At 44.3% G+C, this 15046-nt stretch overlaps 1 protein-coding gene across 1 annotated transcript in view; it reads right to left on the bottom strand.

Annotated features, from left to right (window-relative positions):
* Nucleotides 1–15046, bottom strand: part of FAM135B (family with sequence similarity 135 member B) — a 228373-nt gene that overhangs the window by 167508 nt on the left and 45819 nt on the right. The window contains exon 2 of the mRNA XM_062189440.1: nt 837–916. Within this exon, the coding sequence (XP_062045424.1) occupies nt 837–916 (80 nt within the window). The remainder of the gene's footprint in view (nt 1–836; nt 917–15046) is intronic.

Genomic DNA, 15046 nt, shown 5'->3' with positions numbered 1-15046 from the left:
TGCCAATTCCAAATGAATCTTACAAAGTGTGGCTATGACCAGAACTCTTAGCTCTGCTGGATGTGATGTCCATAATGTTTTTTGGCTAGACTTACTTTTATAATTACACAAATTTTCTGCAGCTCTACTTTTTATTGCCTTATCTTCTCTCCCCTACCCTAAGCCTTTCTCCTTCTTACACAGCTTGTCTATATAGATGTCTATAGATGTCTGGCTCATCTACATAGTTTGCTCAGATTCACTAAGGAGGTACCTACTTATATTTCTACTTATTTATCTAGTGCCTAACCCAATTTCTTAGGCAATATGTTCTGTATTTCTGACCCCACAATGTATTACAGAGTACTTGCTGGGATCACTCAGGTACCGACTTAAAACTCCTGCTCCCTTGAGATTAGGAACTGGAATGTCCCTGGTAATCCTTCTCCCCAGGATGGAAGCATTGCTTTAGGACCCCTCATTCTGGAGGGGAAGTATTCTCTACTGCTTCCTATGTAGCCACCTATATAGTCTTTAACAACAGCCATCTCCCTACCCGCCTACTAGATGGCATTTCTCACCATTTCCTCCCTGACTTGACTCTGCCCTACACAGCCAGTTTTTCCCCAGCTGTTCCTAGGAGAGCGTGTTTCTCTTTCACCAGATTCCCCTTATAACAATATACGGGCATGGACACTTCCAACAGCGGACTCCCTTTCCAAGTACTTATCATCCAACTCTTGAAAATGATTTACTGCATGCCTGTGGGTGCTGTGCATGCTGCCACGCCCTTGCATGGGGTGATGAATGAAGGTTTGGCACGGGGGGCAAGCACCCCACTGCATCCTTCTGCTCACCTGTCTGCCCAACGATGGAGGCGCTCAGTCTGTGGGGGATCCTTGAGGATACCTTCAAGGTCACTCGGATCTGGTAATACCTAAGAAAAGAGCAGAGGACAGACTGCTGAACATCGGCTCCTTAGTTATATATCTGCACTTAATCCTGCAAGACTCAGGGGCCATGGAAGTTTCTAGGCAGCATGCAACACCATGTGGACCCAAGAGAGGTACACTCTGTCAGCAACAAGAACACTTACCCCACCTTCCTGAACCATTGGCTAAAGGGAACAGGCTTTCTTGTTGCAGCTTTGCCTGTGGCCATTAGCATTTCTGGCTTCCTGGTTTCCCCAGTATCAGCCTGGGACAGAGGCTAAAAGAAAATGTAGAGAACTCACTGCTATGTGGTTTGCTGGGTTCTGAGACCCTTAGCCTGTCTACTTTGTTCTAGATGGTTAAGGGTCTTCTTTTGTTTTGATTTATATATGCTGTCTGGGAGTTTAAATCAGAAGAGTAGTGAAGGGAATGTTTACTGTTTTTATTTTTTTACAGTTTTATTTAATTTTTTTGAGGGACAGAAAAACACAGAGAGATTGAGACAGATAGAGAAAGCCATCCCATCTACTGTTTCACTCTCCAAATACCTGCAACAGCCTACGCGGGGCGGAGGGTGAAACTAGGTGTCAAGAATGCAATCCAGGATTCCCACACGAGTGGCAGGAACCCAACTGCATGAGTCAATGCTGCTGCTTCCCAGGACCTGAGTTAGCAGAAACCTGGAGTAAGGAGCCAGAGCTGGGAATTGAACCTGGGTACCCAGGAGTAGAACCCAGATATCTTAACCACTAGGCAAACATGTGCTCCTGCTCTATTTTTATAGAACCCAAAGTCACGAGAGGTAATTTGCTGTGCTTATTCCTCATTTTATAGATTCACGAACAAGTTCAGAGAAGCTACATGATGTATTTAAAGTCACACAGCTTGGAAATGGGGTCACCCAGGCTACAGCTATAAACCAGTGGTGGTGGTAGATATTTTTTGTTATCACCTCCTCTGTTCATCACAGACACACCACAACAGACGTGACATTGCCAGCAGAAACAGGCTGCAAGGAAAGTCAAAGTGCACCTGGGACAACAGCACGGGACGCCCCCAGCCATGAGGTCACCGAGCCGTGGGAGACCGATGAGCTCACGGTCCACCCTATTGCACTTTGCATATTGACATTCTACTTCCCAACAGACTTAAAAATCAATGGACGGGGAGAGCAGCGGTGATGCCACAAATGTCCCCAAGTGCTCACCAGTGAAAGGTTGCTAATTGCAAAGCTCAGAACTTCCACAGATGCTTCTGTACTTACAGCAAAAGTAGGGGACTTAAGAGAGATTACTGACAGCATGGGGATTTGGAGTGATGGAATTTGCAAATGGAGTGATATGCTGAAGGTAAGGGAACAGAAACACACTGGGGAAAGTGTCCGGCAATGCCCCAGGAACACTGGGCAGCCATGTCTCTAAAGGAAGAGGTTATTTGTATGTGTTACAACACAACAGAGACTCAGTTTGTAGGTCTATTCTCTACCATGTTTTAAACCATCTGTTTCTCTGTAACACAGACTTCCTGGACTACAGAGAAGCCAAACTCCTTAAAGCATCTCTCACAATGATCCACCTGCGCCTTCTCTCTCTTCCCATCATCTTCAACATTGCTCAGTCTTGAATAACATCAAGTGAACTCTGTGCCTTGAGCTTTGAACTGTCCCTTCTCTCTCCAACTCTGCTGACAGAGCTATGAACAATGAGAGCCCCATCCACCCCAGTTTAAAAGGACACCATGTAGGGAGCCTGGGCTCCCATCCTCCACCCAGCAGTAACAAGGGCATAAATATGCCCTATGACGTTTGACCAAGGAGCTAACACAAATTTGTTGTAGGAAGGATAGGCTGTGTTACAATAAATTCTCCTGAAGCAATTGGATAACCACAGACAAAACAAAAACAAATAAACAAATGTCATTTTTAATCTCGCACATACACAAAAACTCTATCAAAATGGATCACTAACATAATGAAAATATAAAGCTATAAAACTTAAATGAAATACAAAATGCTTCTGAATATATCCTAGATATAGAGCTACACAAATAATTCTTCTGCTTGACACTGAAAGCATGATCCATAAAAGAAAAAAAAAAGATCAATTTCACTAAAATTAAACACCGCTGTTCCATGAAAGAACAAAAGAATCCTGTTAAGAGGATTAAAATAAAAGCTACAGCATGGGAGAAAATATTTGCAAATTATACGCAACTGACCATCAGCATTTGTGTACTCTGTATTTGCGAATTTTCCTACTCACTAAAATGTGTTTATAATCCCAAGTACAAGACACACAGTATGGGCGTTCACAAACACAAGTGCAGGGGCGCAAATGTGACCCATCTGATACCCAGATTCCCAATGGAAGTCAAACAAATCTGCAGTCTGGTGTCACTTTATTCTTGCGCTCTTTGCTGGTGACTTTGCTATTTGAAATGACTGCTAAAGGCAGTGCTGAAGTAGTGATCCTATGTGCAGGAAGACCGGGAGGCGCCTCGCAAAGGAAATAAATGTATTCAAGAAGTTGCATTCAGGCATCAGGTAGGGTGCTGCTGACTGATTCAACAATATATGAATGTATTGCGTAAAGGGTCTTTAAGGAGAAAGACACATAAACCAGAGCAAACACTGAAGAGACATCACCAGAGGACTCACTAGGAGCAAATAAGCAAGAAAACATGTCCAAATGTCCTCACCATCCAAAGCAATACAGAGGTTCAGCACAAGCCTTGCCAAAATTCTAGTGACGTTTTTCATAGAAATAGAGAAAATAAGACTATGTGTGGAACCACAGAAGATCTGAAATAGCTAAAACTCTCCTGAGAAAGAAGAAAAAAGGTGTGGACATCAGATTTCCTGGTTTTAAATTGTATTAGAAAGCTATAGTAATCAAAACAGTATGATACTCAGCCAGTGCTGTGGCTCACTAGGCTAATCCTCCACCTGCGGCACCAGCACACCGGGTTCTAGTCCCGGTCAGGGAGCCGGATTTTATCCTGGTTGCTCCTCTTCCAGGCCAGTTCTCTGCTGTGGCCCGGGAGTGCACTGGAGGATGGCCCAAGTCCTTGGGCCCTGCACTCGCATGGGAGACCAGGATAAGCACCTGGCTCCTGGCTTCAGATCAGCACGGTGCGCTGGCCGCAGCAGCCATTGGGGGGTGAACCAACGGAAAAAAGGAAGACCTTTTTCTCTGTCTCTCTCTCACTGTCCACTCTGCCTGTCAGAAAAAAAAAAAAAAAGTATGATACTGACATAGAAACATAGTAATGGAACAGAGAGGAAAATAAATCTAAGAATATACAGCCAACAAGTATTTCACAGGGACACCAAGAACATCCCATGGAGAAAGAAGAATATCTTCAAAATAGTGCTGGGAAAACTGGACATCTTGATGCAAAGGAATGAAGTTGGATACCTACTTTACATCACCTAGAAAAACTAACTCATGGGTCTAGCATTGTTGCTAGTAGTGAATAAGCCACTGCCTGCAGCACCAGCATTCTGTAAGGGTGCCGGTTCAAGTCCTGGCTGCTCCAGTTCAGATCTAGATACCAGTAATGCACCTGAGAAATCAGTGGAGGAGAGACCCAGATGAAGCTCCTAGCTCCTGGCTCGTAGTTTCTGTGTTCATCTGGGGGCTGAACAGCAGAAGGAGGATCTCTCTCTCTCTGTCCCTCCCTCCCTCCCTCCCTCCCTCCCTCCCTCCCTCCCTTCCTCTGTGTGTGTGTGTGTCTCCCTCTCTCTCTCTCTTTGTAACTATGCCTTTTAAATAAATAAAATAAATCTTAAAAAAACTAACTCACAATGCTTTAAAGTCTTATATATAAGACCCAAAAACATTAAAAGCTAGAAGAAAAAATAAGGGAAAGCTCTTTAACACTGTTCTTTGCAATCACTAATCTTGACACCACCAAAATCATAGGCAACAAAAACAAAAATAAGCCACTTGGAGTGCATCCAACAAGACACTTCTACCCAGCAAAGGGAACAATCAACAAAACAAAATGGCAACTACGTGGAAGAAGACGTTCGTAAGTCATACATCCAATAAGAGATTATCTAAAATAAATAAAGAGCTCATACAAGTCCATAACAAATAATAACACAATTTTTTTTTAATGATCAAGGAACCTGAGTAGAGAATCTTTCAAAGCAGACAAAGAAACGACAGGAAGATATGTGAAAAGGTGCTCAACGTCACTAGTTATTAGGAAATGCAAATCAAAACTACAATGAGCTCTCACCTCATACCTGTTAGGGAGATTATATATAGAAAAGACAAAAGATAACAACTGCTAGTGAGGATGTTGAGAAAAAAAGAACACTTGTACACTGTTGATGGGAATATAAACTGCTACAACTATTAAGGAAAACAGCATGGACAGTACTAAATTAAAAAATAGAACCCACGATCCCTCTGGGGGCATAAACTGAAAGGAAATGAAGTCAGAACCTCATAGAGAAGTCAGGACTCCTGTGTTCCCTGTAGCATTATTCACAACAGCCAGGATACGAACCACCCTGGATACCCATGGATTGATGGGTGGGATATTTATATATATATATAAATTTTATGTATAATACATATATATAAATATTATTCATTTCTTTTTTTAACTTTTTTTTTATTTTTGACAGGCAGAGTGGACAGAGAGAAAGGTCTTCCTTTACCGTTGGTTCACCCTCCAATGGCCACAGCAGCTGGCGCACTGCGGTCGGCACACCGCGCTGATCTGAAGCCAGGAGCCAGGTCCCTCCCCCTGGTCTCCCATACAGGTGCAGAGTCCAAGCACTTGGGCCATCCTCCACTGCACTCCTGGGCCACAGCAGAGAGCTGGCCTGGAAGAGGGGCAACCGGGATAGAATCCGGCGCCCTGACTGGGATTAAAACCTGGGGTGCCGGCGCCGCAGGTGGAGGATTAGCCTATTGAGCCGTGGCACTGGCCTTATCATTCATTTCTTAAAAAGGAGATATTGCTATTTGCAACGACATGTATGCGCCTGGAGGACATTGTGCCAATGGAATTATACCAGACACACACACAAAAGGGATTACAATACCTTGCTTATATTTGGACAATTTGGGTAGTGAATCAATGGATGGGAGATGTTATCTCTTCCTTCCTCTCTCTCTCTCTCTCTCTGACTCTCAAAGAAACAAACTCTTTTTAAAAACATTACCAAATCCCAGGTATTCTGTTATAGCAACAGAAAACAAAGACAACTGCCATCATGAAAGCCCAACGGAGGCAAAAGCGAGAGTAACCTCAAGTGCCTGCATCTGAGAGAGGTCAACATCTCAGAGCAGAAGGCATCTGCCCTGTCCGCAGTGGGCCTCCACTGTGCAGAAACAGTGACTGTATTGCTAGATCTTTCCATTCTCTGAGAGAAGCTAGCAATTTGACTTTTTAAATAAAACATCTTTAAAATGCTAAGTACTGCTCCATAAATCAATGACAATGACAACAGCAGTAGCAAAAACAATTAGCATCAGCAACCGTGGCCGGGATACTAGTGATAAAGCTCTGTGTCAACAAGATGAAGCACATTTGCAGCTAAATCCCACGGGTCACTAATTGACAAACTCTTATTGATACAAATACCAGATGTTACTTTTTGCCTGTGCACCACAGTCATTCCATCACCAAGCACAACCACCAATCATCATAGTTCAACAGCTTCTTCTCTGAACTTAACACAGGTCAGTTATCACTAAGGCCTAGGCATCGCTTTCTCACAGTCTGTACTTGCAGCAGCTACAGTAAGCTTGTTAGGCATCTCTGTGCCAGAACCTGTACTAGGAACTCCCATGGATGTGGTCTTGTTTGGTCACCCACCTCCAGCCTCATCTGTAGTGTCAACTGAGAAAGAAATTGAGCCACCAGAGAGATGGAACTCCAGCCCCAAAGCCACAGAGCTGGCAGAGGGAGGTTGGAACGCCAACTGCAGAGACAGGAGTATGTTTTTCTCCTGCCATACCTCATAGGAGTCACGTTTTATTGTGCAGATTAGACCTCATTTTATCATTGATTCCAAAGAGCTCCCCGAATTTTTGTTCCCTAAAAGCACTTGATCCTCCTGAATCCTGCTTCAAAGAATCAGTGTTCATGTTGAACTTCAGATCATTACAGGCATAATGCAACAGAAACATGCTTCATTTAGGTTGATCTACTTGGGCTATGCCCTGATTAAACAAAATGCTTAAACCACTTTAGTAATTCTCTTTCAAGTTTCCTTTGAAGTTTCTGCCAAGTCAGAAATCCATAAACTACACATTAAAACACAACACGCACAGCATTGTTTGACACCTGAAGACTATCTTCAATGCACCTACCTTGATTTCTATTAAAGACGAGAAAATTAACATCTAGATATAAAGGATTTTGTCCGTGTTCACACACTCAGGAAGCGATGTAGGTAAATCTTCAAAAACAACCTTGTTATTTCACATGTGCGAATCCTTTGACCATCTAAGGGCCTCTTTCTTCCAGTTGGCATCATTCCAAAAAGATGGTGAAGGGGTGAGCTTTCCGCTCGTTTTTAGAGAAAGAGAAAGTGGTAGGAGACGATGCGACGATGAGCTCCATTCAGAATGAACAAGAAGCTAAGAGCAGAAGGTGGAACCCTCAGACAACAGGAGGATATGTTTGAGTTGCCAAGATTTTCAAAGGCGCCATCATTCAGACTCGCACCAAATAGGTCCTTTCCGTAACACAGTAGGCATAACAACATCCCCTATGCCCTCATCCTCAGTACCTGTAAATAGGTCACACAAATGTAAATAAGGTTGCAGATGGAACTCAGGCTGCTAACCAGCTGAGATGAAATAGGAGCACCAGGATAGCAACCACAAGGGTCTTTGTATGTGAAGCACGGAGACACAGAGTGATGCAGCATGCGGAAGACTCAGGAAGCTACTGTTGGCTTAAGGTCTTAAGGAGCCACCAGCCAAGGAATGCAGGCAGCCTGGAAAAACTGAAAAAGACAGAGGAACAGACTCTACTCTGGAGCTCCCACAAGGACATGCAATTCCCCTGACGTCCAGATCTCAGTCCCAGGAGATATATTTCCATTTCGCATTCCCCAGAGTTCTGTGGTAAATTTGTTCTCTAAGACACTAAGGTTGTAGAAATCTGTTGCAGCAGGGACAGTGCCGTGGCTCACTAGGCTAATCCTCCACCTGCGGCGCTGGCACCCCAGGTTCTAGTCCCGGTTGGGGCGCTGGATTCTGTCCCGGTTGCTCCTCTTCCAGTCCAGCTCTCTGCTGTGGCCCGGGACGGCAGTGGAGGATGGCCCAAGTCCTTGGGCCCTGCACCTGCATGGAAGACCAAGAGCACCTGGCTCTTGGCTTCGGATCAGCGCAGCACACTGGCCGTAGTGGTCACTTGGGGGGTGAACCAACGGATAAAGGAAAACCTTTCTCTCTGTCTCTCTCTCACTGTCCACTCTGCCTGTCAAAAAAAAAATCTGTTGCAGGAGCAATAGTAAACTAATGCATGTATGCTTTCAAATGCCCTCATGACAAAACTAACAGGAGTGATTATTCCCATGTTAATCATATACAAACCATGACTCAGAGAGATTAGGTCACATGTTTCTAGTCACATATGAGAGCACTTCAAAAATTCCATAGAAAATGTGCATTTGAAAAAAATGCATGCATTTCAAAAAATGGTTTGTACCAACATAAATTTATCTTTTAGTGCCATTTTTTCATTAATTTTTGAAGTGTTCTCAAAGCTAGTTAGTGGGAACTTTAGGGATTAAAATGAAGGGAATTTTGATTTAAATTGCATGTATTTTAGAGAAGACAAAGCAAGGATCTTTAAATGTCGTGAGCTTATCTCAGTTTCCCTATAACTGCTTAATCACCAGAAGCCCAGCCATCCATGGCTTAATTCACTGTTTCTCTCACCTTGAGAAGAGAAATGCTACCTTTTGCTTCTTTTGCATTCTCTAGAGCTCTTTCAGCTGTATAGAAAAAAATGGTATCTAATAAACATCTGTTTTCAGTTGATTTTAGAAATGCCCATTACCACCAGCTGTTGGAAAGGACAAACCTCGTCCTGCTCACCTCTGTATCTCCAGCACGTGATCAGCATTGAGCCAATGCCAGATGAATGAATAGATGCTGGGAGTTATAGTAACTCTCCTCAATGAACTGTGGAGGCATAAAGTCTAATTCCAATCTCTTCAACTCGGTGAGCAACTCAGAATGCAATATTTCTAAAATGAATATAGCTAGAAGCAATAGTCTAGAATGGGAATAGGAGATCTATGACATTTTGTCATAATCACTTTTTTTTTTTTTTTTGGACAGGCAGAGTGGACAGTGAGCGAGAGAGAGACAGAGAGAAAGGTCTTCCTTTACCGTTGGTTCACCCTCCAATGGCCGCCACGGCCAGCGCGCTGTGGCCAGCGCACTGCGCTGATCCAAAGCCAGGAGCCAGGTGCTTCTCCTGGTCTCCCATGTGGATGCAGGGCCCAAAGACTTGGGCCATCCTCCACCGCCTTCCCGGGCCACAGCAGAGAGCTGGCCTGGAAGAGGGGCAACCAGGACAGAATCTGGCGCCCTGACCAGGACTAACACCCCGTGTGCTGGCGCCGCAGGCGGAGGATTAGCCTAGTGAGCCATGGTGCCAGGCTGATAATCACTTTCATATCCTTGCCTCTGACCCAGGAACATCTGACATAACCTGAAATACAAATCAACATCGTGACAAAAGCAGATGCTCCCGAGTTGGCATTCCTAGGTTCCATACCAAAGAGGTAAACTTCATCTGACAGTGCTCCTTCTGTAGCTCTCTTTCCTCATAGATGAGGGACCAGGCCTGTATTAGCCTTTGATAGAACCGCTGTGAGGCACTGACAGGACGGTGCATGGATACACTCACCCTCCCTATTTCCTTAAAGGTGCAACGTTGTTACTATCACCTGAGATGTGTGAAACAGATGCCCTTCCTCATCCACAACCCAGTCTATCCTCAAACCTCACAGCTGGGATGCAGCTTCAGCTGGGGTGATGCTCTGGGTGGGACAAGGCTCAAGGACGCCTTGGTAACCCAAGTTGGCAGATGCAGGAGAGACGCACTCTGCTACGGCATGGTGGCTGGGGAGAAGTGAGAGTCTTCTGTGAGAATGCAGAACTCCGAGACTCTGCCTGTCACGGGCTGTGTGCCCTGGAGGAACTCAGCTAATGTCCCTGTGCTCAATTTTCTCATATACAAACGGGGACACTAAGAACAGAAATGTGCCTCACAGTGTTGTACGAAGATTAAATGATTTAAAATATGCAAAGCGCTTATCATATCTGGCAAACATGGAGAGTAAATGAATGTTTTTATGACATAATAAAAAGGATGGAGGCACCATCAGCACCTGGCACTCCTCAACACATGGTGATGGAATTGCAACCCCCACACACTTCTACCTGCTCATCCAGATGCTGAGGTCCCTTGTGAACAGGTGCAGTGTCTCTATCATACCTCAGGGAATCCAAGAGAGCCAAGTACATGGTGAGTGTCAGCACAGGTTGCTAAAAAGCATAGGCATGACTATCTCACAGCTGGGCCCAGTCTACATGTCCCTTAGAGGGGAAAGAACTTCAGAAGCAGACAGACATGGGCTCAAATTCCCAGGGACTTGCAACTGATGGAGACTCACTGTTCTTATATCTAAAGTAAACGCTGACACATGCACAAGCAGGCAAGCCTTACTTCTGAAGAACAGAGATAAAACACTGCACTTAGCCAGCTCCCCAGAAAGCATGCTCACACCTGTACACGTTTCCTCACTCAAGCCTCCATACAGCTTCTACGCCTCCACAGGACAACAGGGGAACTTACTTCCGGCCTTAAGTTAAGCTGCCTCTGGGTCCGGAGGAGATTCTGCTGTGCCACGGTTCCCCAAAAGGCTGACACACCAGAACACCTGACTTGGAAAAGATTCTCACAGGAGCTCTGACAAGGCTTTGCAAAACACAGTTGGCTTTGCCCCACCAGTGGGACACCACGGACAGAAGCAAGAACAAGGCAGCCCATGGCTTGCTTTTTCTTAAAGAAAAAGAATACGTATGGCTTAAGATCTAATGATAGTCAGTTACAGGAAAACTACAGAAGAATTTATAAACAACTAGGATGGTGGAAGAATTCGGAACGACAAACATAAATTCATCTGCTTTAACTGTTGTCTGCTCACATCTCAGCTAACAAACTCTAACATTGTCCCTACCAGTCCTTTTCCCAGCAGCAGACCTGGCACTGGCTGGAAAGTGTTATCACGTAGCTGGCCCCAACCCAACAGTGGGAGACAAATCGATGCTTGATGAGTCTCTCTGCCCTAGCAAGCTGGCCTGGGAAGTCCCCCTGGTACGAGAGGCCTTGGTGTTCCAAAGAATCAGAAAAAAAGCACGCATTATTACTACACAGTATGCATTCACAGACTGACTCATCTGTTCCAACATCCACCCACAACTGCAGGATTGTTGGGTGTTACTGACCTTGGTAGCAAATAATGAAATACTTTTTAAAAGGAAAGGCCACTTCAACACTGCAGCAGAATTATAAGGGTACTTTTATATGGTCAAATATATTAATTATGAAAATTCACCCAGTTTCCTCAGATGTTTAGTTCCATGATCCTGCTCATTCCTCCACCCACCTCTTCTCATTGATCTGGAAGGTTCTGTGTGGCTCGTGTTGTGACCTGGCTGCCTAATATCCACAATCCAACCCTCCTTAAAAGGCAACAGCAGGTTTTCTTGGGTAAAGAAATCACTTGTGGACTCCCTTGCAGCTAGGAGAGACTGAATGCTTCCCTCTTCACTAATGGGGTAAAAACGTGCCTTGTCATATGGAACACGCAGGGAAGCTCTGAAGGAAGAAACCCATTTCAAGACCCTTTGGCTCTCTGTCCCACTTTTGATGATGACGACACCATAATAAAGTGCCCACCTGCCAGCCAGGAATGCGAGGGGCCTCTGTGAGGGACAGCAGGGCAGGAAGAGGGAGGTCAGGGCCGTCGTTGGCATGGCTGTCGTGCCCACCCCTGGGTGTCTTAGGGGGTCTCGTAATACTTAAGCCAGGGTTAGTTGTGTGTCTGATCATTTGAAGCCAAATGTTCTCCCTCCTGATGGAATATGATCTCAGGACCTTCCTGGCCACGTTTTTTTTTAGGTGAAAACTGAGAAGAGTGACACAGTCTGGATCCCCTCAATGCCTCTCATGTGGCCATGGGGAACTCAGCTTTTCCTCACCCGAGAGCAATCACAGTCTAAGACTGCAGGTCTGACACTGCTGTACAAAGGAAGTGGGTGTTGTTGTGCCCCACGATTTATGGTTACTTTAATGGAAGAGAAAGGTTCTCTTGGCGGGGCTGAACCTAACTCACTGGCCTTCTCCAACAGCGTTGGGGGCGGACGCCGGGGGAAAGCAAGTGCTTCCTGCTGAAGTCCCTGGGCAGTCATCAGCCAGCAGCCTTCAGAGAAGCCCTCGGTAAACAGCAGAGACTGTAGACCCCTGTGTCCCAGCCACCACTACATCCTCTGCCACTACTTCAGTCCTTTGCCTCTGGCACTGTGAAATACTCACGCTAACAGAAGCCATGCTGTGTTTCATAAAAGTTCTATGAATTGTACATTGTCATGCCCATTTGTGGGTAAGAAAATAAGGTGTTTCAGAATCCTAAGATCACACGATTCCTAAATTAAGTAGGAGCTCTCATTCCAACATGCAGCTTTACCTTCAGTTCCTTAAAGGAAAGACACAATTTCCAGTCATCAATTTCAGGGAGTCTTCAAAGTCTATTTTTTAAAACTTCCTTCTTCTTGCAACAGAAAATGTCTAAGACCACCAACTAGTGATTTTTCTGAATTCCCTAAACCATAGATACCCAGAATGGACAAACTAGTCAAAAGCACCACTCCTGGATGGGGAACCTTTTCAGCCAAGGGCCATTTGGATATTTATAGCATCATCTACAGGCCATACAAAGTTATTAACTTAAAAATAGCCTTCAATAGATTTGTTGAGTTTCGAGTCCTGTCTGGCGTTCCCGCGGCAGCTCCAGACCAAATGATTTGGTGAGGACATGGTCCATGTGCCAGACATCCCCCAACCCTGCCACACTATGCCCCAGGCACTATGCTAAAACCAGCCAAAGAACGTTTCATCTAAGCTTCAAGGCACTCCTAGGTGGTAGAAGCGATTATAAAATTCATCTTTAAAATAAGATCAAGAAAGGGCAAACTAGTTTCCCACACTCTTGCATCTTTTAACTAGCAGAACTGAGATCCAAACCAATAAGTCTGGCATTTGGGTGAGTGCTCTTAAGCCTTATATACGACCAGCAGAATCCAAATTAAAAGTCCTGGTTTTAATGACAAGAATGCTGAAAAGAAAACTAGTTGGGACATGTGTCAAAAGTGACACAGCTAGCCGGCGCTGTGGCTTACTAGGCTAATCTTCCACCTGCGGTGCCAGCACCCCGGGTTCTAGTCCCACTTGGGGCGCTGGTTCTGTCCCAGTTGCTTCTCTTCCAGTCCAGCTCTCTGCTGTGGCCCAGGAGTGCAGTGGAGGAGGGCCCAAGTGCTTGGGCCCTGCACCCACATGGGAGACCAGGAGAAGCACCTGGCTCCTGGCTTTAGATCAGCACAGTGCACGGGTCACGACACGCCGGCCGTAGCGGCAACTTGGGGGGTGAACCAATGGAAAAAGAAAGACCTTTCTCTCTGTCTCTCTCTGTCTCTCTATCTAACTCTGCCTGTTTAAAAAAAAAAGACACAGCTGGTTAGAAGGAAGCACAGGACTCAAACTCAGGTTGTCAGAGGTCTAGGTGTTTTCCACGGCACAGGACTAATTACAGAGTCTTTGACTTACTGGGGGAAGAGCTTTCATTTTTCTCTAGGCATCCCCTTGGGTCTTTAATTCTCCTTCCTTGTACTAGGATGATAACTGTATCTCACTCTCTCTTCCAAACCAGCCTCCTCCTTTGAGATTGACTGTTCATAGGCATAACTGTCCTCCTATGAATAGTCCTTGCTTTCAAATCCCCTGGCAGCATCTGCTTCTGGCCACTATGAAGTCAGACAAGTTACAGTTACCTCCTCCAATGAAACAGCTTTAAAAACTGGACCAATCAATGTAAGGCACAGAACACCAGGCAGAGCAGGCCTGCCATTCTGGAGAGAAGAAACCGTGGGGGGTATGGAAGTGGGGGCAGGAGCAGGAATCATGAAAAATTCAAGATCTCACTCAAGGCTGGGAAGAGTTTTTATTCCCAGTAGAGTACAAAGATCTCCTAATCCACATGAGGACATTTCAAATAGTTTGTGGAAAAATAAAAAGTTTCCTTTGATGAAAAAAATGAAAATTCATGTATAGTTTTTCCAAAGTACGTATTTTCCCAAACTTTCTGAAGTCCACTTCTGGATGGCTTTCAAAATCTTTGCACCGAATTAAAGTTTCTTTTTTTTATTTCATTTTTCATGAACTTTTTGAAGCCCCATCATAAGGCAGTGAATATAGTGTTTACACAGTGATCACCCCAGGAGTGCGGCCAAATCACTTCTACATTAAAGGCTATTTGGAGTCATTCTAACAAAAATTTTTAAAAATGCCCAAGGATCAAATTAATTCCAAATAAACTTATTTGTATACTGGTACAAAGCCCAGTATTACTAGGAATATTCTTTAAATGTAGCAAATAACATAAAATTCTTAAGACTAGTATTCAATTAAAATTCAGAGGATATTCAAAGGATCATGAAAATGACTCAGAAATTAAACAAAATCAACAGAAGTAGCAGAGAAAACTGATGTGGATGATAATGTTAGCAGTCAAAAGCCTTAAGACAGCATTCCTAAGTCTATAGTCTATATTCCCCAAAAAAATATGACTTTAAACATGATGAGTAGACAAATAAAAGATATTAAAAAGATACAAACTGAACTCCAGAGAAGGAAAACACAGTAGCTAAAATTTTAAAACAAACAACACAGCATAAGCAGCACATTAGACAATGCAAAAAATAATATTTCACAAATATAGAAACAAAATCATTTAAGTGATGCACAAAGATGGGGGAAAAACTTCAAACAAATAAAATTATTGGGCTGTGGGACAATGCTATGCTCCC

This window comes from Lepus europaeus, chromosome 4 (assembly GCF_033115175.1).
Source record: "Lepus europaeus isolate LE1 chromosome 4, mLepTim1.pri, whole genome shotgun sequence".
Classification (NCBI taxonomy): Eukaryota; Metazoa; Chordata; class Mammalia; order Lagomorpha; family Leporidae; genus Lepus; species Lepus europaeus.
Note: the sequence above shows the minus strand (reverse complement) of the source record. Positions and strands in the feature narration are given on the sequence as shown.